Here is a 23,381-nt window from a genome sequence, read left to right as displayed (position 1 = left end):
TCTATGTGGGTTATAGATGTCCTACCCTTGGCACACAAATCTAGGAGAGGAAGTAGAGTCATGGGGAAGGAACTACCAGGGGAGGCCAGCCTTCCAGAGCCCTGTCCTCTCTCCAGTTGTTCACCTGGGCACCTCCTCTGTGATTCCCCACTGATAGTGCTATTTTCTCCTGGTCCACCACCAGCTCCCTTTCGGCACTCTTTATAAACCAGCACAGGACCACTGCCATCCCAACAACCCTCCATCCTCTGCCCAGCCTCCTGTTTCCTGAACCCTCTCCAGATGAAACTACTACCCATGCACTTGTGCCGAGAGTTGTAGAAGATAGTGATGAGGAAGACTCATTTGGAAACCTGTTCAGTATTGGCTCCCACCCTACGCAGGACCCATCCTGGGCCTCTCCTGCAGGTGATTGCTTCTGGCCTCTGGGCACATCTCCAGCTGCTGACATGGTCCCTCATCTGAAGCTTTGCAGCAAAAACAGCCCACCAGATGGTAGGAAGCATCTCAACTTCCTGTGTGCACACACCTGCTATCCTTCCTCTTCAAGGTAGCCATCTCCCTCCATCACAAATGGGTGGCTTCCTGCTCTGACAGCACAAACCCAAGGTGCTTCTGGAAGGCACTTGCTGGGCGCACAGCTTCCAAGGAGGAACTTCCTACCCAAGGGGCAGGGCTGGTTCCCTGTTCTCGGGGCCAGAGCACTGTCTGTGGTTCTGAAGAACCCTGGCTGCCTGGAGAGCATCCAGGGAAGACTCTGGGGTCTTAGCACCTGCCCAAGTATCTGAGAGCCATAGCGGGTCCCTGTGTGTACACCGTGTTGTAATTTCTAACTTTACACAGTGCTTTCAAGATGTGGGGATTCAGACTTTACACCCAGGGCTGGCTGTCCCAACTCCCCAGGAGCAAAATCCCAGAAGCCCTTTCAGAATTGACAGCTCTGTCACAGTGGCCATCTGAGAGTGACCGTGACCTGAACCTCAAGCTCTGTCATCTTGCCCTGTGTGGATGCAGGTGAACACAGTGCTTTTATTTTCTCCTAATTTAAAGTGTCCCCAGGAGTGTCAACTACAAAAAGAAGTTTTCCTTCTAAAGATCTCTGGACACTGACAATCATTCTGCCCTATTAATTCTAAGAGTAGTATCTAAGGTCTCCATTCAATTTTTGCCCTGATATTAAGATAAGCATCCTGGTTTTGTTTGTTTGTTTGTTTTTTTAGGTAAAAATGGTTAGGTGAGATTGTAAATCAGCACAGGGTGGTAGATGACCTGTCCCAGAGTCCATGCCTTCACAGCTAAGCTCACAGGAATGGCCAGTGGGCTTTGGCACACACACCTACTCTGTTTGTTCTCACAGTCATATAGAAGACACGCTACTACAGTACGCATCTACACAGGGCTAGATGTGCCCACTCTGCTCTGGCTGGGTTTTCATGACTCCCTGTCCTGCGTAAGCATGTTCTCTGGGAAGCAGCTCTCCATGGAAGGGAGACATGATGAGGCCTAGTGGTGTCTGGGAACATGAAGTTCTTGTCTGGCCTGGTCACTGGAGGCTCCACTAGGAGAGGGGAGAGCTATGCTTTGGCAGGGAGATGGGACTCTTCTACTTAGTCAGGAGCTCTTGTCCTTAATACACCATTGTCGTGAGAGACAGGCTGAGCTCCACAGCTCCTCCATGGTTCTGGCACACTCTCTCAGCACAGGCCTTGGTCCTGCAGAGTGGGAACACAGACAGGCTAGCTTCACCCTCAGAGACCTGGTTTCCTCCCAGGGACTTGGAGGCAGCATCTTGACTGAACTCCCTGTTTTCTGTCTGGGGAGCACTGCCACAACAAAGGACAGCTTGAGCCTGCGGCTCTGGTGATGGATCAGACAATGAGGTCAGTGCAGAGTTGTCTGCTGTGCTAGGGCTCCATGTGGGATCTGGCTGAGAAAACCTAATTTGGGCCAGTCTCTTGTCTCTTTAGGTTATGGACAGAACTTTGTATGTCTGTCTCTGTCTCTGTCTCTGTCTCTGTCTCTGTCTCTGTCTCTCTCTCTCTCTCTCTCTCTGTGTGTATGTGTGTGTGTGTGTGTGTCTGTGTCTGTCTGTCTGTCTCTCCGTCTGTCTCTCCAGTTTAGTAACTTGTCACATGGAAAGCAATCCAAACACTTCTGAATGTTGTGCCAGCATCTTTACCCAGCTTTGGTTATATCTCTGCAGACCTGCAGTTCCCAGCTACTCTGGAGGCTGAGGCAGAGGGATCACAGGTTCAAAGACTGCCTAGGCTGCAAAGTAAGTTCAAGGCCAGCCCTGGTAACTCATCAAGGCTCTGTCTCAAAATTGAAAAGGAAAGAGAGCTGGGGATGCTGGACCGTGATAGAGCACCTGTCACCTGTCTAACACATATATAGCTTTATATAAGTTTGATCTCCAGGGTCACAAAAATGAATGGATTAGTGCAAATGGACTCATTAAACAGTCACCAGAATTGTGCCTCTCCACTCTGACACTGCTCTCTCTTCTACCTGGGAAGTCTGTGTCAGCCCCTCGTCATGGCCATCCTAAGTCACTCACTAACCTCCAACTCTCCTCTTGGCTTTTGTCTCCCACACTTTCCAACTACTCTGTCCCTAGTTCAGTGTTCTTCATGGGCTCTACCCCCTGTACCCACCCCTTGACAGCGACAACGTGGACTCTGGCCTGTGTCTTCCTCCACAGACGCTGTCCGGCTAGTCACTCCCAAACCTGGTCCTCTGGCTTCAGCATCCATCCAGCTTCCAACTAGATGGGTCCTCTGAGGTCCTCCCCCTCCCCAGAAGGTCAAACAAGCTGGAGGCCACAAATATTCTTACCCAAACTCTTTGGTTTTTGCTGTACGGCAATTGTACCCAGCAGCTTGTGGGCTAGGCAAATGGAGGCTTATACCAGATGCCTTTTTCTTCTTTGTATATGCTGTGTGCACACACAAATGTCCACACTGCGGGGTGGAGTAGGGGTGGGGCGTAGTTTGACAGTATGTCTTCCTTTATTACTCTCCATCTCCCATTGAAATTATAGATTTCCATTTCACTGGCCAGTGAAGAGTCTCCAGGATCCAGTCTCTGTCCCCCTACAGCCCCGGATTGCAGGCACATGCCAAGGCATCTACCTTCTACGTGAGATCTGGGGATCCAAACTCGGGTCCTGGTGCTTGTGGAGCAAGCACTGTACCCACTGAGGCTCCTCCCCAGACTCCTCCCTCACCCACTGAGCCAGCTCTGCAGACTTCCACTGCACCCACCCAGCCACCTCCCCCGACTCCCACCATACACACGGAGCCACCTCCCCAGGCTTCCTTTTGCCTTTTATTTTGGAACAAGGCATCACTGCATTGCTTTAACTCCCAATCCTCCTGCTTTAGCTTCGCTAGAAGGTGGGATGACAACCCTGCCCCTCCACACAGGACTCTGACCAAGCTCTTGGGTAGCCATGCAAGCCCTGCAGTCTCTTCCAGTCTCACCCTTTGTCCGCCACACTAATGAGCATGGAAGAGATGGGATGTGATGCGGTAAGGATGAGACAGGGATGTATGAGCTGGTGGCTGGTGGCCGTGTGGGACTTGGCCTGTGGAAGGCTGAGGCTCTGCCTCTCCCTGTGTGTGTCAGTTCTACACTCCTCCTCTTCCTCCTCCTCCTCCTCCTCCTCCTCCTCCTCTTCCTCCTCCTCCTCCTCCTCCTCTTCCTCCTCTTCCTCCTCCTCCAAAATGCCACTCGTCCTCACAGAGAGCCACCAGAAGTCTCCAGGGACTTACCTGGTCTCAGCCAGACTTCCTTCTAACCTCCAAACCTCCTAAACCAAACCATCCATCCCCTAAGTCAGAAACTGAAAAGTTTCTCTGCCAGTACCGCAGGAGATGGCCAGATGGCAACTGCTTTCAGCGTAGATTACATGGGCTTTGCCACAATTATAACCTTTGTTGGAATAGAAAGCTCCCGAAGGTCCAGCCAACTCAAACAGCAAAATCTCTCCTGACTTCACACCAGGGTGGACGTATGGCTACGTCTCACTCGCAGCATTACTCAGTAGAACAGCGTCTCCACCCATGGCTTACCCATAGCCACAGGCAGCCACTGGCAACGGGCAAGTAGCTAATGTGATCAGAGGCTGAAACTCAATTGTTTCTGGCTGGTTAGTCACGTGACTTCGTGGCATGCACTGAACATACAGTTTTAGGTTCCTTGAGGACGAACCAGGGTCCCAGGGCCACCATTGTGACCAGTGGGAGGTAAGAGGCAGGGGCTAGCCTTGGAGAAGGACCGGTGCCTAATATCACCAGCCCTGGTAGGGCACCTGATGGTCAAACAGACACAGGCAGTGGGCAGGATCCAAACTGGAGCCTACTGTTTGGCAACTTTTGCCCTAGACCTCAGTAACAACCAGCATCTAGAATGTTCCAGACGTCAAATAAAGGTTTACCTTCTGGGTGGCTCTAGTTTCGTCTGTAGAACGTTCTGGATAGGACCAAACCCAGACTCTGATATTCAGGAGCACTGTGGTCTTGGGAAAGCAACTGTTGTATGTTGAATATGACAGTGTTCCCATCTGACTAGGCTCATTGTTTGTATACTTGGTCCCTAACTGCTGGTGCTATTAGGAGAGGGAGTAGGAACTTTAAGGCATGGGACTTAGCTAGAGGAAGTAGATCTCTGAAGGACATCTCTTAAGATTTATAGCCTGGCCCAGCTTCCTGCCAGTGTCTACTTCTTATATGATGCTGAGCTGAGAGGAAGCAGGACACCCTGGACACACAGAGCTGCCCACCACCATGCCTTACCTATCATGATGACACGCCCCCGCACACCCGACATACACACATAGACGCTGGCATGTATTACATAGATGCGCGCGCGCACACACACACACACACACACACACACACACACACACACAAACACACACTTACCAGCAGGCATATATATTCATGTGCAACATACATGTGTGTGTATATATACATATGCACATGCACACACACACACATACACACACAAGCCACATAAAACATACACAGTCATACACACATAGACACTGGTATGTATTACATAGATGTGCATACACACACACAGACAAACCCATACTTACAAGCAGGCATATACACTCATGTGCAACACATGCATGTGTATACACACACACACACACACACACACACACACACACACATACTTAAAGGTCAGGTCTCGTGTTTATGTGGAGCATGTATGGGTCTTAGGCCAGGTTAACCTTGAATGTCATCCTCAGGCTGGGCTGGCTGCCCAGCGGGCTCCAAGGATCCTCCTGCTTCCTCACCATCATCCTCTGTATTATAAACATAGCCCACTGTACCCAGTGTGTTTACATGGGTCCTAGGAATCGAACTTGGGCCCTTATGCTTGCATGGCTGACACTTTACCATTGAGCCAGCTACAGACCTAGGAGTCTTCTCTTGACTGTGGAGTCAACTATGACAGCAATGACATCTGAATTTAGCCGGAGGCTGGTAGACCTGGAGCCACAAGGAGAATGGGATACCTGCAGCAGAATCCTGGACCTGCAGGGCAGGATGAGGCCCGGGTATGACCGAGGTGTTATTACATGAACAAGAAAAGAGCACTGTAAAGCCAGGGCCTACAACGGCCGCATGTGCCTTCCAATGACCTCTTTCCCTGAACTCAGCCAAGTTCAGGGAAAATCAGTTTTTTTCAGATGAACATCTGACCTTGGCCCTTCTAGGTGTCTGAGCACTGCTGTGAGCACCACTGTAGAGCTGCAGGCTAGCACACATAAAGATGCCATGGGGAGCTTGACCGAGGTGGGTGGGAGGCAGCTGAGGGATTTAATGTCCGCACGATCTGCACACCTGAGAATGCAGATGTCTCTGCTGTCAGGTGACTTCTGTTATAAAATTAGCTCAGCACAGAGGGACAGGACCCAGATGCAGCTGCTCCCTTGGGCACTGAGCAGGACATGGGACAGTAAGGAGAGCTGACAGCTTTGGATCAGCATCTGGTCCTCCATAGCTCTGTGGGAAAGATGAGGGCCACAGTAGCCTCAAGCTTGACTCACTAAATATAGAGGCCAGAAGACAGAACACAGTCTCAACCCTGCAGTCTCCACAGGAGGGAGCAAAGCCTGGACCCAGTGGGGCTGTGACTAGATGGCTTAAAAGAGGCAGCCTGCCTTGGTGTCATGAGTGGATATCCTCTGGGTCGAGCAGCTGCCATTTGGGGAAGGCCAGCCATGCTGGGACTTCTGACTGTTCACTAATGAAGAGGTGGGAAGGGTCAAGAGAACCTCACCGATACCCAGCCACTCCCTACTGCCCACTGTACACTGTACTTGCCAGGTGTAGCACAGGTGGTAGCTAAGGGGACCAGGCTTTGGAGCCTCAGAACACTCATAAGTGCTGGTGGGTGTGGCTGGTGACTTGCCTGTGATTCCAGCCTTGTGAGGCAAGCCTGCTAGTGTGACTAGCCATACAGAACAGCTCTGGGTTTGACTGAGAGACCCTGCTTCAAATCATAATGTGGAAGAGTGACCAGAGAAGATTCCCATTATCAAACTGAGACCTCCACATGTACCTGCACACACACACACACACACACACACACACACACCACTCACATACACATACATTCACACACCACACATACATATATATACCATATACACACAAACATATAACACACACACCAACACACACCACACACACATATACCCACACACACACTACATACACACACATGCACACACCACACATACATATACACACAAACATACCATATACACATATACACACACATGCACATGCCACACATACATATACACACAAACATACCATACACACATGTACGCACATAAACACACCGTACATACAAACACAACACACATAAACACACACTATACACACACATAAACACACATGCATGCAAACATACAAACACACGCACACATGCAATCACACCATACACAGAAAACACACCACACATACATATACACACCATATACACACAAACATACCATACACATATACACACACAAACACACTACACACAAGTAAACACACCACACACACAAACACCACACACAAAATCACACACTTCACACCCACGTAAACACAGATATATGCAAACATACAAACACATACACACACACACACACGCAATCACACCACACACAGAAAGCACACCATACACATATACAAACACACACATACACATCACACACATATGCAAGCATACCACACACACAAACATACAGAACCCATGTGGGGAAGCTGCATCTGCTCAGCCAGGGAAAGGAGACATCTACATCTCTCAGACACACATATGAGCCAGGCGTCACCCTGACTGACCACAGCCCAGAGCTCATTGTCAGCTATGTCCCAGTGTCTTGTTAGGGTTTTACTGTTGTGAACAGATACCATGACCAATTCAAGTCTTACAAAGGACAACATTTAATTGGGGCTGGCTTACAGGTTCAGAGGTTTGGTCCACTATCATCAAGGTGGGAACATGGTGGCATCCAGGAAGGCATGGTGCAGGAGGAACTGAGAGCTCTACATCTCCATCTGAAGGCTGCTAGCAGAATACTGGCTTCCAGACAGCCAGGATTAGCTTATAGCACACACCCACAGTGACACACCTACTCCAAAAGGGCCACGCCTTCTAACAGTGCCTCTCCCTGGGCCAAGCATATGCAAACCATCATCACACCCAGCATAAGACAGGATAGTTTCAACAGATCCACTCTGCTCCTAGAAGACCTGTACCTGGAAAGCCCCTGAGGTCAGACACGGGCATTACCTGGAGTTATTCAGAGCCAAGTGGGAACAAAGAACTGAGAGCAACCAGTTGAAGCTGGGAGCAGAAACCCGGCATCTGCTTGAACGTGAAGTCCAGACCTGGGAAGCAGTAACCACAGAATACAGGCTCTACGCAGTCATTAGAACTCTACCAACCACAGCCCTCTGAGGTCAGCTGCCTGGAGCTCAAGGTGAGACAACTGGGAAAGAGCTGAGGCTCTTCCTCCCTGGGTCCATAACTCCTCAGGCTCCAAATGCCCACTATGTCCCCAAGTCAAGTGAGATGGAGAGGAGCAGCCATGCAGAGGCAGATCGCAAACCGTGAGCAGCTGCTAACATTGAAGGGAGGCTGGAGGCAGCTGGCAAAGAACGCCCACCCAGTGGCTCTGGCTTGAAGAGAGACAGGCCAGGGGACAGATACCCACGGGACCTGGAACAGAAGCCCAGAGTGTTCACACCACAGCCTGGGTTCCCAATAACCCTGGAGAGGTGGGGTTCAAGCTCTAGTCCCCACACTGTGAAGCATGGGTTTAGGCACAGGACAGATGAGAGAACAGGCTCTATCAGAAGATGGCTTAAAGTGTTGCTTGGTCAGGGAGGAGGGTGAGGCCTGAGCTCTGGTGTGCTTTGTTTCTTGTTACCAAGAGTTCTGCCTACTTTGTTAAAACAAAACAAACAAAAAAACACACAAACAAACAAACAGAAAACTCCACCAGCCCAGCCCCCACTCCTCCAACACTGGCTACTTGTGAACAGGGTACCAAGTTCCTATGTGCTCTAGAAAACCCTAATGCTGACCCTATAACTTCTCTCATGTTACAGAAGACCCCAACGGCTAAGCCACCGAGGAGCCTCACTCAGGTCACAGCACGGCATGGCTCTCCCACCACACACCAGCATCTCACACAGCTGCTCCGGCATCTCTCAGGGAAAGAGGTCATCTGCTCCAGAATTAGGGCACTGCCCCAGGACACACCCATTTGGGGCTAGCTAAAACACACCCCTGCATTTCGTTGACTTCAGGATGCATGTGGTGAGAGGTCGGGCACGGCCACTTTAGATCCCTCACTCCTCCTCCACCCAAGTTGGGAGAAGCCAGGAGAAGAGTTTTCAGGAAGCGTTCAGGTCTACCAGCCATGGGACTGGAGGAGGCAGAACTAAGATAATACAGTAGTCATGACAATGGAGCAATAGTCCAAGCCCTTGGTTGGGAGTGCTCAGCTCGCTTGGTCTCCAGCAAGTACCTGTGTCATCCGGATGGGCATCGGAGGACAGAAGCTCATCCTGGGAGGCCTGGTCTGTTCCACTGGCCGAGGGGCTTCCGGGCTGGACACCCTCCGAGGTCAGCGTCTCCTGCTCGCCAGCGGACGGCTCACTCTGTGCAGGTTGGGAGCCTTCCTTGGGACTGCATGCCTTACTCTCAGAATCTGTAAAGAAATCCAGGCATCAGCTAGACTGTGCCTCCTTCCGCACCCTCCTTTCATTTGAGAGGCCCTTCCTACAAAGGGTGTCATGGATGGCCTGGTGTGGTACTCCAAGCTCTGCTGGAGTCCTCTCTAAGCTATGTTTCCAGAGGATCCTGGTACCCTACATGCCAAAGGTCCACTCTTCCCGTGTATCCTTGTACTCTTAGCACAGGTGGAAGACGGGTGGTTTCCCCCACCAACTCCCACCCCTTTACCACATGCCTTTATGAACTTCAAAATTCGATGTGTCCCACCTTGTTCCCTCCTAACAACAGACCTCAGAAGCTGGGCCAGGACCCTCTGACACTTGGCAACAGATCGTTACTATAGGTATCCCCGAGGTGCTACGTGTGGCTACAGCCATTCATCTCTGTGCCACCACTGACTGTCACTCACCCAGAAGCAAATGTCTGTCAGTCACCTATGTGTCTAGAGTTTATTAAGACAGATGCCGCTCTTTGCCCCAGACGGCGAATGTTCTAAGACTTCCGAGATGGCTATGACAGCGCATGAAACCCAATAAAGATCAAGGCCAAAGATGGGGGGAAGCAGAGTGAGAATTCACACAGCAGCTTTCCCAGAATGAGGGACATGGAGCCTTTCCTGAGGGCTTCAGGAAAGTCCAGCCCCTTCTCCTGAGGCTCTGCTGCTGAGGTATCTGAGGGTCTGTCCCTGACTTGACTTGTCACCCTCAGGAGACCCCAACCTTTTGAGGACAGAATTGAAACAGGGACCCTAAAACAATTGGAACTATAGGATTAAATACTTCCCAGGAAACCAGGCTGGGAGGGAAAGGTCAAAGCTGTGGTAGTAGACAAGCTCTGTTCTCAGGGTAACCTTGTTGTGGTTTATCCCATAGGTAAGCCACCTCATGCGTGGTTCCTGCCTCCCTTTCATCGTTCCTATAAAATTATGGCACAGATACAGGAATGGCAGAGAGAACAGAAAACTTTCTAGTTTTGGCCAAACTATAAACCTGAAACTTACCTGAGAGCTTGGGCTGACCAGCCAGTGAGTGCCAGAGGCCCAGCAGCCTTTGCCTCCCCTGTGTTGGGCTCACAGGATGGCCACCACACCTAGCTCTTTTACTCGGGTCCTGGAATCAAAATCACACTCCTCTGTTGGCATAGCCAATGCTTTACCAACTGAACTCTCTCCCCACTTAAATAAATCAGTATCCCTTTGCCACTGTCGTCTGGAATATCTACCTAATTTCTTCTGGAACACAGGGAAGCTGAGGTAGTATGTTTCTGGGCCCCCAGTGCCTAGTGACAAAATCACTACTCCAGCAGGGCAGCTAGCTCCAAGGGAGGCTGATCCCTTCTGAGATGCTTAGCCCACTCTGACGGAGGGCACACGTGTTCTCCCATGTGAAGCCCTTGGTCCCCGGTTTACAGAGACAGGATGGAGTGCACAGTGCCGTCTGCAGAGGTTTCTCAGCCCTGGACACACTAGATTGCTCTCTTGGCTGCAGCCTCCCATGCTGCCTCTCTATGGGGGAAAAGGATCAATTTATTTCAGGGTCAAAACCCCCTTTTGCTGGCCAATCTAGCCACCCACCTACTGCACTGGAGTCCCCAAGATTGATCGTTTGATCCCCACCAAGACAGAAGCCCACCACCTCCCTAAACACATCCCACCCACTGCCACCCATCGGAATTTTAGTTTTCTTGTCTACAGTGTGGAACCAGTGTTACCACAGGCTCCCTGGAACCACGGTGAGAAATATACTGTAGTATAGGGTGTGTGAGGTGCAGGCACCAGGAATCCTTGCTGCTGGTGTGGTTTGTAAAGAGAAAACCAACACATCTGGCCCCACCCCTGTGTCATCTTCCTTCTGTCATCTCTCAGAAGATCTGACATTGATTTCCTGCTTACCATCTCCCATCAGGGTACCGCACCTCCACAGGGGAAGAGCTGAAAGGCCAGCCTCACTAGAGATCTCGACATCTATGTCTGAGGTGAGCTCCTCTTTGGGCCATAGCCCCTGCCCAGAAGTTCTGGCAAGTCCAGCTGCCTCGTCCAGAGACAGATCCAGCAGCAGAAATTCCAGGGTGACCACACACTGCTAGCCTCACAATGATTACACACTGCTGGTCCACATGGTGAACACGCACACATACACACACACACACACACACACACACACACACACACACACACACACACACAGTACCACACACTACTATACTACTGGTCCACACAGTAACCTCACATTGCTGGTCCACACAGTACCATACAGTGCTGATCCACACGGTGACCACACATTACTGGTCTACACGGTGACCGCTCATTGCCAGCCACACAGTGACCATGAACTGCCACCACACAATGACCAAGCACTGCTAGCCACTTGGCCTGCTCTGAGGTTTCATCTCACAGAACCCAGGATCAGAGGGAAGCTGGCTCTGGACCACATCTGGCTTCTGGCTCTCACTGCCAAGCCATCCCTGAGCCAGCGACAGACCCAGAACAGCCAAGGATATAGGATCAGATGTCACCAAGCTCAAGACTGTGTTTTTAGTTCCCCTGTGACTGGCTTACTTGTTCTTGACACACCTCTGTGACAGTCAATGTTGCCAGGTCCCCTCAGGCAGTGTGAATATGTCATTACTCTGGAGGGATCACATGACATGATGTTGATCATGACCGGGGCATCGTGAGGCTCTCTGGAATCCGAATACTGATAAGTCCGACTAGCTTCTATGTGGTAAGTAACAACAAGGCAGGATGTGGTGTGTGTGGTCCTGTGTATGTATGTGTGCACATGTGTATATGTGTTCAGATACATCCTACCGAGTGCACATGTGCTTTCACTGTGCATGTGTGCTCTGTGTTCATATGTGTTGTCTGTGGCAGGTGTGCTCACTGTGGCTGCGTGGTGAGACAGTTGGACAGACAGACATTCACTATCCAGTCAGGAATGGAGGTTTGAAAGAGAAACTCGATCCCTCCATTTGGCTGACAAAGGTCCCTAAGGAATTGGAATTCTCCCAGGGATCTCATGCTGGGAGGAGGAGGTGGCTGAAGCCTGTACCAGCTGCACTGGAAACTACCTCGCTGGAGAGACAACGGTGGCCCGGCTCGGCCACACCCTGGTGGCTTTGCCATGTCTGCTTCTGCCTTTTGTTTAAACCTAAACTTCACATCATGACTTGAGGACTCACTGGGAGTCTCTGTTCTCCCTGCTGAATAAATCTGTTTTTCTCTATTCATTTGTCACTTGAACTAGCCTAACTGAGGACAGGTTGATGAACCTGGCCTGTTAAGAGATTCTGTTACCACCACTAGGGTGGACGCTGTGACAGAGACAGGCGAACGTGATGTGGATCCTGCCACTCTGAGCCCCTCACTGCCCTGTGGGGTGGGGACTGGGGTCGCTGTTCACTGCTAAGGTGAGCTCAAGCCTGAGAAATGACCCACGTCTGCTGTGATTTACAACCATACTTCATCATCCTCACTATAGCAAACCTGCCCCGGAAAGGCCCAGGGACCCCCCAGTGCCTCCACCACTGCAGCCCTGCAAGGCCTGCACCGGTGCCCATAGCTCATCAGTCCTGCAGTCCATTCCTGTGCTGTGCACAGAGCTCCTGTCCATAAACACACTCAGAAAGAAGCTACCGTTCCCAAAATAGTCCTGGTGGCAGGGCCTGTTGCTAAGAAACGCTGGGTGGGGCGGGGCAGTGTGGGGGGTGGGGCTCATGCCCCATCCACTGTCACAGGGTCAGCTGCCTCCTCAGGCCAACCCTTGTCTCTGTCATTGCTCTTCTCCTCTTAGAACTGCAGGGGGAACATAGAGCTGTGCACGTTTTATACGTGAACCTCTATGAAAGGGACCTAACACAGACATCCACAGAAACACAGACGTCCACAGAAACACGTACATGCATGTTCACAGTGGGAGCACATGTGTGCATGCCAGGGAATGTGCGTGCAAACACACGGAGACCAGGCAGACTTCCCCTGTGTTCGCTCCCCTGAGAGCCTCCTGACACCCGTGTCAATGAGCACAGCACTAATGTAATATGTCTCTTATAAAACACCCAGTGCCAGGATATGAGAGTCCTTAGGTCATTGAAGAAAACATCAAGTCCATGGGTGCAGGCTGAGGGAAGGAAGCCATTCAAAGAATGAGGAGTGTCTGCACCAGAAATGCACAGGACCCCGTTCCTAATCAAGGAGGTTATTGGAGACAGTCCCAGACATGAAGGGAGCAGAGTGGGAAAAGGTCACCTCTCCTCATAGCAGTTGTCTGACAGTGCTGCCAACAAGATCCCAGCATACTGCCAGCCCATGTGAGGGATGCTAGCACGGCATGGCAGAGACGCAAGGGACAGAGCCAGGGGACTCATGATGTGTATTTGTTAACCTTGGAGCACAGCTCACACTCCTGGCTGCCTACAGGGTCTCTCCTACCAGCTCTGTTCTGAGGCCGAGTGCTCTGTCTGCCTGACTTTCAGAGGCAAGCTCCAGGGAGAGTGTGCACTTATGTTCACTTGCAGGTATGAGTGTGAGGTGCATGGCTTTCCAAGAAGACGGCAGATTTCATTACTGAGCATTGAGTCCTTGTTTCTACTAAGGCTTCTGGGTGTGTCTGGGGACATCGTGGTCAGGTTTTCCCTCCCTCTCTTTTCGTGGCTCCTGAGTTGCCTTGGCAATAAAGTCTGGCCTCAGTGTGACAGGCTCTGTGAGAGCAGTTGACCACAAGGGGGCACCCACGGCCGCATGTTGCTCCCACTAGCCTGGGAGAAGGTGCAGCTGAGCCAGAATCCATAACCTGCAGACAGAAAAGCTGTCCCCACCCCTATCCCCACACCCACAGCCATTACGGGGAAAGACGAGGTGCCGTGATCCCCTCAGCGGTCGGTCTCACACTGATCCCTGCTGGTCTTCTGAGCTCCTGACCTGGGAAAGTGCAGCAGTTAAGCGCTGTCAGAGTCCTGGGTCACTGCTGCTTTGGAAGGGTCAGCACTTCACCCAGTGGGCTGCACCAGCCTTTACAAGTATTTCATGAGGCACATTTAAAACAATGCAAAAGATTCTGCCCCGTGGGAGTCCTGGGGAGAAAGTGCCCCACCTTCAGAGCTAAACCTGTGGCCCTTGTCCCTGCAGCCTGAGACACCTGGTTTTGCTCACAGGCAAGGACTAGTTCCCTGAAGATTCCCAGGTCCTCTCCCTGGGACAGCCTGGCTATGTCCCTGTCAGTCCAGCCCTGGTACATGCATACATGCAAGAGGGAAGAAAAGGGCATTTGCATCCAAGCCCCTTATCTCCCTTGCTGCCCTCCAACCCCCTGCCTTCTGGTCCCTTCCTTGAGCCCCCTGCACCCTGGGGCCTGGTACTCACTGCTCCTGGAGTTACCTAGTGACTCCGTCTCCAACATGTATGACCAGGTACTTCCCCACCTTCTTCTCTGTAAAAAGGTATAGTTGGCTGGGGAGGCTTATCAGTGCATGGCCCCTAGAGCGTTTAATTTAAGCACTGCTGACAGCAGAGAACTCCTGAACGTGCCCAGGTGTGGCCCAGGGGGGCGCAGATCGCTAGCCCTGCACGCAGGAGTCATCTCCTGGATTCCATGTTCAGTGCGGGACAAAATTACCTCTCATGTACTCCTGTGCAACTAAATGCAAAACCAACCTGGCCCCTAACTCATAAGCAACATCCCTCAGACCTCCTGTCACTCATCCCCTATGACGTGGTCTCCAAGTGCCCCATGTGTGTCCTTCCTTACCATTCTTGATTCAGTCATTATGATTTGCATTTGTAGGGCCCCCCTAATGCCTGTGTCCCACAGGATCTGTGTTGGGGGAGGACCGTGTCTCAGTAGCTGGTGTATCTGTCAACTGATCCAGACCCTGGTACCTCGTGGGTACGCCATAGTCATTTGCAGCATCTGTTAGTACCTGAAGGTTCAGCTATCTAGATTGGAGACTGATTTGGGCCATTCTAGTCCCTGGCCCAGTCCCTCTGCAAGATTGAAAGGGTGGAGTGTGGGCGGCAGCTGGGCCGAAGCCAGTCTTCCACCTGTTTCCATGTCCCTGAACTAAGAATGGATCTCATATCTTTAAATGGTTGGGAAGGAAACCAAGAGAAAGATAATAGTTCGTGATTCATGAAAAAGATTGAAAATTCAAATCTTTGCACCCATAAATGAAGCTTCTTGGCACACAGTCATGCCTGCTCAGTGTGTGTTTCTCTGCGGCTGTTTCTGCCTCAGACGAGCAGAGGTGGGTGACCACAGCATATTTCATGCCCCCTGTGATCAGCTGTCCCCCCGAAACACTGGCAGGAATTTAAGTCCTAAAGTGATAGGTTAATGGCATTTTGAAGATAGAAACTTAACCCAATAGTAGGTGACTGGGAAGTGGTTGGGAGGTTCTGTGAGGCCATGTGAATGGAGCCTAGGAGAAACCCTGAGACTGAGGCAGATTTGCTCATGCACAGTTTTAGACACTTAGCACTGGCTCACAAATGTTGTGTGCTACCTTGGCACTCTGCTGGCAAGAAGGCTGTTTTAGGGACTTATCACCACAACCAAATACCCAGTGAGAAACTCTTTATGGGAACAGATTATCTGAGTTACCGTTCATCATGTTAGGAAAGGCATGGGTGTGTGTTGATTGCTCTGGAGGTTTGAGATGGCTTGCTTCCACCTTTGAGGGTCAACAAACAGAGAGACCTGGCTAGAAGCCGGACTAAGCTATACACCTTAGGACCCACACCTAAATGACCCACTTTCCAAAATATTACCTGCTGTGTAAGTCCCCTCCCCGCCCCTTGACACCGTGTTCAGACACCTGACTCTACAGTCATGTCATCTCCGATCCATAACAAAAGCCACTGTCAGAAGTGAGCATTCTAGGACCACACCCTGGAATCTCCAAACTGTGAGCTAAACAGACCTCTTTTCTTTATAAAGCTATCCTGCCTCTGGTATTGCATTATAGTAATGAAAGGCAAACGCAACTCCAAGTCCTAAAATAGGATAGGAAGGTTAGCTCGCTTCCTCCTAAGCCTCCGTTCCTCTGTAAGCTGGGAGGTCTGTGATATGGCTTTGAAGTCCCACTGGCCTGGCTGTAGCTGTGCACGCACAAAGGACTCTGGTCTGACTTCACCCGCCTGACACACACATGGGGTTTAGTAAGGCCCATGGCATTCCTCCTAGAAGTTTCGTTTCTCCACTATTCAAACTAGAACCTTGTGGTTGGCCAAAACCAAACTTCCACTGTCACTTCCTCCCCTTTATTCATCGAATATAACATTTTAAAGGTACACAGTTGTTTTTATTTCCCCTACCCAAGATCTAAATGGAAAAACCTGGGGCTGCAGACACAGAATTGTCGATGAAGGTCCTGTCCTGCCAGCCCAGATCCTCACAAAGAGATGGGCACAGTGCATCAGGGAGGCAGAGATGAGGGGAATCTATGGCGCTCGCTGTCCAGCCAGCCCAGCTGAATCCACGAGAGACTCTGTCTCATAAAAGGCTGAGGGGGCAAGGTGCCGAAAGCCAACCTCCGACATTTGAGCATGTGCAGAGACATGCATGTGCGTCTCACACACACACAACTCTGGGTACTTTGAGGACCCATTCCAAATTAAAACCACTTCACATTCCCGCTCAGCAGTGACATTCTCCCAACCCCTGAGGAGTCAGAGTGGAGCATGCAACACCTTCAGGCCATGGGCCATGGGGCCATGGGGCAGGGGTTTCTTATATGTGACACACAGCGCTGAAGGCATAAACACTCACCATGGCTGGTTGCCCCCTGAACCTAGTATCATCACAGTAATGGATGCCAAAACTCAGGAAGGGAGGTAACATGAGGAGTTAGGCCACAGTTGGGCTGTGGGCTTCAGCCACATCAGAAAAGACTCATTTCCTGGGTTCCCTTTCCTGGTCGTTGGGCCAAATCACAGACACCAGCGAAAGGGGAGACAGGAGTTTGATGCACACACACAAGCACTGCAGATCTCCTCGCTAAGGAGGGCCCAGAGAGATTTTAGAAGAAGAAGGGACTGTGAGCTTCCCCCACTACCACCACCAGCCAAGAATTATAGACCCAGAGAGTCACAAAGTATAGAGGGCAAGGGTCAGGATCTGACGGGATCCCAAGATGGCGAGAGAATTCTGGACTTAAGTGTGGTGGTTTCCTTTACCTGTGCTGAGGACGTTGACCAACTTGAGCACACAGACATGGTTCTGTAACACAGTTTGGCTGGAACCTGCAACACTGGGAGACCCATGTTTGCATGGGGCTTCTCCTTGAGTGCTACAGCTGTGGGTGGATCCCACATTCATGTCTGCAAACAGGGGGCGACATTGGCACTCAAAGGTAAGGTATGTGGAAAGCCTCGCCCTGCCTGACTGTCACAAATGTTAGCCAGTCAGAGATGTCAGCCACGTGACTGTCACAGGTACGGCCACCATTTGTTCAAACTGAGGATCTAATGTGTGAGCATAAAGGAAACTTGCACTTAAATTAAAAGTCATGGCTGCCACTTAGAGACAGACAACAAACTGAGGAGCTCCTTCCACCCGTGCCCTGCTGGATGGTCACTAGACATGGCCATGGAGGAGGGGGGCTCTGCTACCTCAGCTCCTGACTGAGGCCATTGGTCTACCCCTGGAGGCTACCCTGGAGAACAGACCTCTACCACAGGACGTCCCTTCCTTCCTCTAATGAATTTCTTGAGTTTTGGAAGCCATCGAACTTGATAGGGTCCACCATGGGCCTCATGTCACAGTCCCCGTGGGCTTCACTCAGGTCTGCCACCCTCCCAGGGACCCTCTTACCTTGCTCCATCATCTCCAGCAGCCCCTGCTTGATCAGCTCCTCCCGGCCTTGCCTACCGGCCATCTTCTTCTCCAGTGCTGCAGGATACAGAAGCACCTAATTAAGTCACAGCCCAAAGCAGCCCAGGTCCATTGCACCACTGTCACGCGCGCTTGGGTGAACAGGAAGAGACAGGGAGATAGCAGATGTCTGAGGCTGGGGACCTGTCCACTGCCAGAGCCTTTTCTACCTAAGTGATCTGCTAAGCATTGTCCAAGACTCTGGCCATAGGAAAGCGGCTTCAGGACCGTGTTTGAGAGATCACTTCTGCAATGAACATTCGTGACACCTTCCTTGACTCCGGCTCCTTGATCATGTTCACCTCTACCCCTCTGTGACAGATGAGGAAGCACCCTCATTGCAACCCCAGAGCTCAGGGTACGCTTCTTTTCCTAGTGCTAGCTTTCACTGACAGCACATCTCTCCTCAGCAAACATCTTCCAGCCAACCCAGAATAAGAGCATTCAAAGGACCCACCACCAGAGGCACTCTGGTTAACCCTCTTCTGACTGTTCCTGGGGTGTTCCCAGAAGGCATGCTAGGACACAGGACAGACCTGCCCTGACTCAGGTCCAACCAATGACCCACAGCCAGAGGGACAGAAGATGAAACATAGCTTGCAAATTCTTTCCTTTCTTATCCTGAAATAATTCTCCTTGTGGCCTCCCACCCCAAGGCCAAAGCCACCAGCACTGAAGCCTCACCCACCTTCTCCTCCAGATTCTACCAACCAGGAGCATGTGCATGTGCATGCGCACGCGCGCGCGCACACACACACACACACACACACACACACACACACACACACACCTTTCCTGTGTCCACAGATGAACCTCAAATACAAAACCCAAAAGCAGCTTCTCAGATCTTGATACTCGCTTTAAGAGCCCAGGGTAGAGCCTGCTGGTGAGTGGGGTCCCAAAGCCACTGGTTGTGTGGAACACTCTGACAGGTGGTTAAGAACTCAGCTGGCCCACCTGTCAGAGCTCGGACACAAGGGCTCACAATGGGACACAAGCCCACAAGGGCTGACAATGCCAACGGTGTGTTCTAAAGTGTTCCTGAGCGTGGATGTCAAGCCATGTCCTGACTCGGGGAGTACCTGGAGGAAAACCCCATCTGTCCCCATCCTTGCAGGGGCTGGGATGATAAGGCCTTCCACACTTTAAACCCAATCTCACATTGACTAAGCACCTACTGTGTGTACTGAGTATTGGCAGAGCTTTGAGCAGGACAGGTCTGGTCTCTACTTGTGACCAACAGACCTGGGTGGCAGAGAGGACAAATATGTCAGGTGGAAGTGTGGAACAGAACCAGGGAAGGGAACCTATTGGGGTCACCTGCATGAAAGACAGACAGGGATACAGGATGCTTCCGGACCAAGATAACTTTCAGCCAAGTTCCTTTCTGTAGCCTCAACTTCCAAACTGATTTCCAAGTAGCATGGGGTGGAGGAGGGGACAATGAGGGTGGATTGGAGGACAGGCTAGATGGGGGGGATTGGTCTTGGGGGGAGGGAGAAGACAGTCTTGTGGGGAGAGAAGGGGAGAGGGTCTGAGGCATTCAGGTTAATCCTCCTTTGATCATCTCTGGGCAGGCTGAAACATAGGACATGGCCTGCTCAGCCTCAGGTCTGACTGATGACCCAAAGTCAGCTAAAGGCAGGAGACCCGTTTGCTCTTTAAAGCTTAAAAATCTCTGCTTTATGTCATCTTAATGTCAGGACTAGACATGTTGAAACCCGCAGCAGAGACAGGCTGACGGGAAGGGGGAGGCAGACTGAGAGGTGAGGGAGAGACAGGCTGAGGGGGAGGGGGAGGCAGACTGAGAGGTGGGAGGGAGAGACAGGCTGAGGGGGAGGGGGAGGCAGACTGAGAGGTGAGGGAGAGGCAGGCTGAGGGGGAGGGGGAGGCAGACTGAGAGGTGGGAGGGAGAGACAGGCTGAGGGGGAGGGGGAGGCAGACTGAGAGGTGGGAGGGAGAGACAGGCTGAGGGGGAGGGGGAGGCAGGCTGAGAGGGGGGAGGGAGAGACAGGCTGAGGTGGGAGGGAGAGGCAGGCTGAGAGGTGGGAGGGAGAGACAGGCTGAGGGGGAGGGGGAGGCAGGCTGAGAGGTGAGGGGGGAGACAGACTGAGTGGGGAGGGGAAGTAGGCTGATGGGGAAGGGGAGGCGGGCTGAGGTGGGAGGGAGAGACAGGCTGAGGGGAAGGGGAGGCAGGCTGAGGGAGGAGGGGAGGCTGTGGGATTCCAGTGCTGTTTACCAATTTCCAAATGCCTAAGTTAGGAACCCAAGGTGTCACCCTGAGGGTCTTCGAGCCCTTCCAGAGTCCCCAGAGCTGCTGACAACTCCAGCCAGGATCAGTGCTGCAGAACCTTGGGGCCCAGAGCCACTCATGCCATCTTGTCCATTTTCCTATTCCATGCACCTAAAGGTAGAGGTCACCTGCCCCAGCCCCTGGCTTCCTGTGCACTGTTGCCCTCTGCAGGACCCTGGGGATGGAGCATGGTTTTCTATCTACTTCCTGCCTGGCACACTTGAGATACTGGGGAATTCTTAAACAGTTCATCCTGTTTTCATTCTTGTCAAGAATAATTTGTCAGTCAACTTCTTGAGTGATTAAAATAATTTGGTAAGTTGCATACACAAGAGTGAATGCTGAGCCCTCTGCTGCTGGCGTCCTTTGCCCCTCCCCCAGGCTGGGTGCAAGTGAGTGCCTGGGCTTTTGTCTCCACCATCCTCCCAGCGCCAGGCACGTGGCTCTTCAGAGCTGAGCAGGAAGCTTGGGCCCCTGGGACCCCAGAGGCAATGGCTTGAGACAGGCACTTGCCAGGCATGTCCCTGGGGGCTGGGACTAACTCCACATGTACAGCAACCTCACTAATTGCTTACAGCTGCAGCTAATAGGCAAGGGGCTCAGGGGGAGGGCCTTGAGGCCCAGGCTTCCTGGCTTCTGGGGTTGGTGGTTCAGGTCCCTGAGCTTGGAAAGAGCTCAGGGTTGGTGGCCAGTGTTCAAGACCAACCCTCCCTGCCCTGGGTGAGCAGCCTCCTCTCTGAATCATTTTTCTCCCTCAAAGAAGGGGGTTCCCTGCTCAGCGCACGTGATGCTGTGGCCTCTCATTTGGCCATTCCATCATGGACTCCATGCCACAGTGCAGCTTTGGGGTGTAGTTTATATGGTCGATGCTGGTGAGGCAGAGGCAATTAGACAACACGGTGCAACCCCACTTCCCACTGAGCCAGGACCAGCTGGGTATAAGGCTGCAGTACAAGTGAGTGGGGAACCTCTGGATCCTTGGGTGGGAGGTGGTGGGGGGACGCACCATGACCCTTAATACCACAGGCGGATCCTAAGAGCAGGGAGCACCATAACCAGGCCCCTGCTTGGTCTGAATGGGAGGGTCATGGCCATGGCTCAGTCACTGGTGAGCTGAGGACTTCTGCAGTGTGTGATGTGTGAGCAAGAATAGCAGTCCTCGAGGCTGGAGAGATGGCTCAACCGCTAAGAGCACTGCTGTTCTTCCAGAGGACCTGGGATTGGTTTTCAGCGCCCACTTTGGCAGCTGACAACTGTTTGTAGCTCTAGTTACTGGGGATATGATCCCCTTCTCTGACATCTGCAGGCACCAGGCACAGCATGGTACACGAATCCACAAACACACACACCCACACGCACACACACGCACATGCACATACGTGTGGCATGTTGTGTGTCATGTTGTTTGCCATGTTGTGTAACATGGTGTGTGCCATGTTGTGTGCTGTGTTGTGTGGCGTGTTGTGTGCTGTGTTGTGTGCCATGTTGTGTGATGTGTTGTGTGATGTGTTGTGTGGAGTGTTGTATGATGTGTTATGTGAAGTGTTGTGTGGCGTGTTGTGTGCTGTGTTGTGTGCTGTGTTGTGTGCTGTGTTGTGTGAGGTGTTGTGTGGAGTGTTGTGTGCTGTGTTGTGTGCTGTGTTGTGTGCTGTGTTGTGTGATGTGTTGTGTGGAGTGTTGTGTGGAGTGTTGTGTGCTGTGTTGTGTGATGTGCTGTGTGGCGTGTTGTGTGCCGTGTTGTATGATGTGTTGTGTGGAGTGTTGTGTGGCGTGTTGTGTGGTGTGTTGTGTTCTGTGTTGTGTGCTGTGTTGTGTGATGTGTTGTGTGGAGTGTTGTGTGCTGTGTTGTGTGATGTGCTGTGTGGCGTGTTGTGTGCCGTGTTGTATGATGTGTTGTGTGGAGTGTTGTGTGGCGTGTTGTGTGGTGTGTTGTGTGCTGTGTTGTGTGCTGTGTTGTGTGATATGTTGTGTGGAGTGTTGTGTGGAGTGTTGTGTGCTGTGTTGTGTGATGTGCTGTGTGGCGTGTTGTATGCCGTGTTGTATGATGTGTTGTGTGGAGTGTTGTGTGGCGTGTTGTGTGGCGTGTTGTGTGCTGTGTTGTGTGATGTGCTGTGTGGCGTGTTGTGTGGCGTGTTGTGTGGTGTGTTGTGTGCTGTGTTGTGTGATGTATTGTGTGGAGTGTTGTGTGGAGTGTTGTGTGCCGTGTTGTATGATGTGTTGTGTGGAGTGTTGTGTGGCGTGTTGTGTGGTGTGTTGTGTGCTGTGTTGTGTGCTGTGTTGTGTGATATGTTGTGTGGAGTGTTGTGTGGAGTGTTGTGTGCTGTGTTGTGTGATGTGCTGTGTGGCGTGTTGTATGCCGTGTTGTATGATGTGTTGTGTGGAGTGTTGTGTGGCGTGTTGTGTGGCGTGTTGTGTGCTGTGTTGTGTGATGTGCTGTGTGGCGTGTTGTGTGGCGTGTTGTGTGGTGTGTTGTGTGCTGTGTTGTGTGATGTATTGTGTGGAGTGTTGTGTGGAGTGTTGTGTGCTGTGTTGTGTGATGTTTTGTGTGCCGTGTTGTGTGCCGTGTTGTATGATGTGTTGTGTGGAGTGTTGTGTGGCGTGTTATGTGCTGTGTTGTGTGACATTGTGTGGAGTGTTGTGTGATGTGTTGTGTGGTGTGGGGACCCCTGCCCGTGCCACTCTCATCTCACTGGGGCCTCACCTGACGTTGTCTGCTTCAGCTTCTCGTTTTTCTTTTTCCTCCATTTCCAGGGTTTGAAGATCCTGCCCAGCGTGGCCAGCTTGCTGTTCCTCCGCACAGGGGGAGTTCGAATCCCTGAGACCAGAGGCTCGGAGCGTGCTGGGGGAGTTTGGTCCATCTCATCTGCAAAGTGAGAACAGGGAAGGGTCTCATGGGATGATTTCAGGCTCCTGGGGACCTAGGTGACCATCTTACCTTAAGGGACCTCTTAATGCATACAGCTTAGGGA

At 51.7% G+C, this 23,381-nt stretch overlaps 1 protein-coding gene across 3 annotated transcripts in view; it reads right to left on the bottom strand.

Annotated features, from left to right (window-relative positions):
• Phactr3 (phosphatase and actin regulator 3) overlaps positions 1-23,381 on the bottom strand; it is a 219,114-nt gene that overhangs the window by 58,006 nt on the left and 137,727 nt on the right. For all 3 annotated transcript variants that reach the window (NM_001434389.1, NM_001434390.1, NM_214459.4), the window contains 3 exon segments: positions 9,044-9,226; positions 18,060-18,137; positions 23,114-23,275. In NM_001434389.1, the coding sequence (NP_001421318.1) occupies positions 9,044-9,226; positions 18,060-18,137; positions 23,114-23,275 (423 nt within the window).

This window comes from Rattus norvegicus, chromosome 3 (genome assembly GCF_021556685.1).
Source record: "Rattus norvegicus strain SHRSP/BbbUtx chromosome 3, alternate assembly SHRSP_T2T, whole genome shotgun sequence".
Classification (NCBI taxonomy): Eukaryota; Metazoa; Chordata; class Mammalia; order Rodentia; family Muridae; genus Rattus; species Rattus norvegicus.
Note: the sequence above shows the minus strand (reverse complement) of the source record. Positions and strands in the feature narration are given on the sequence as shown.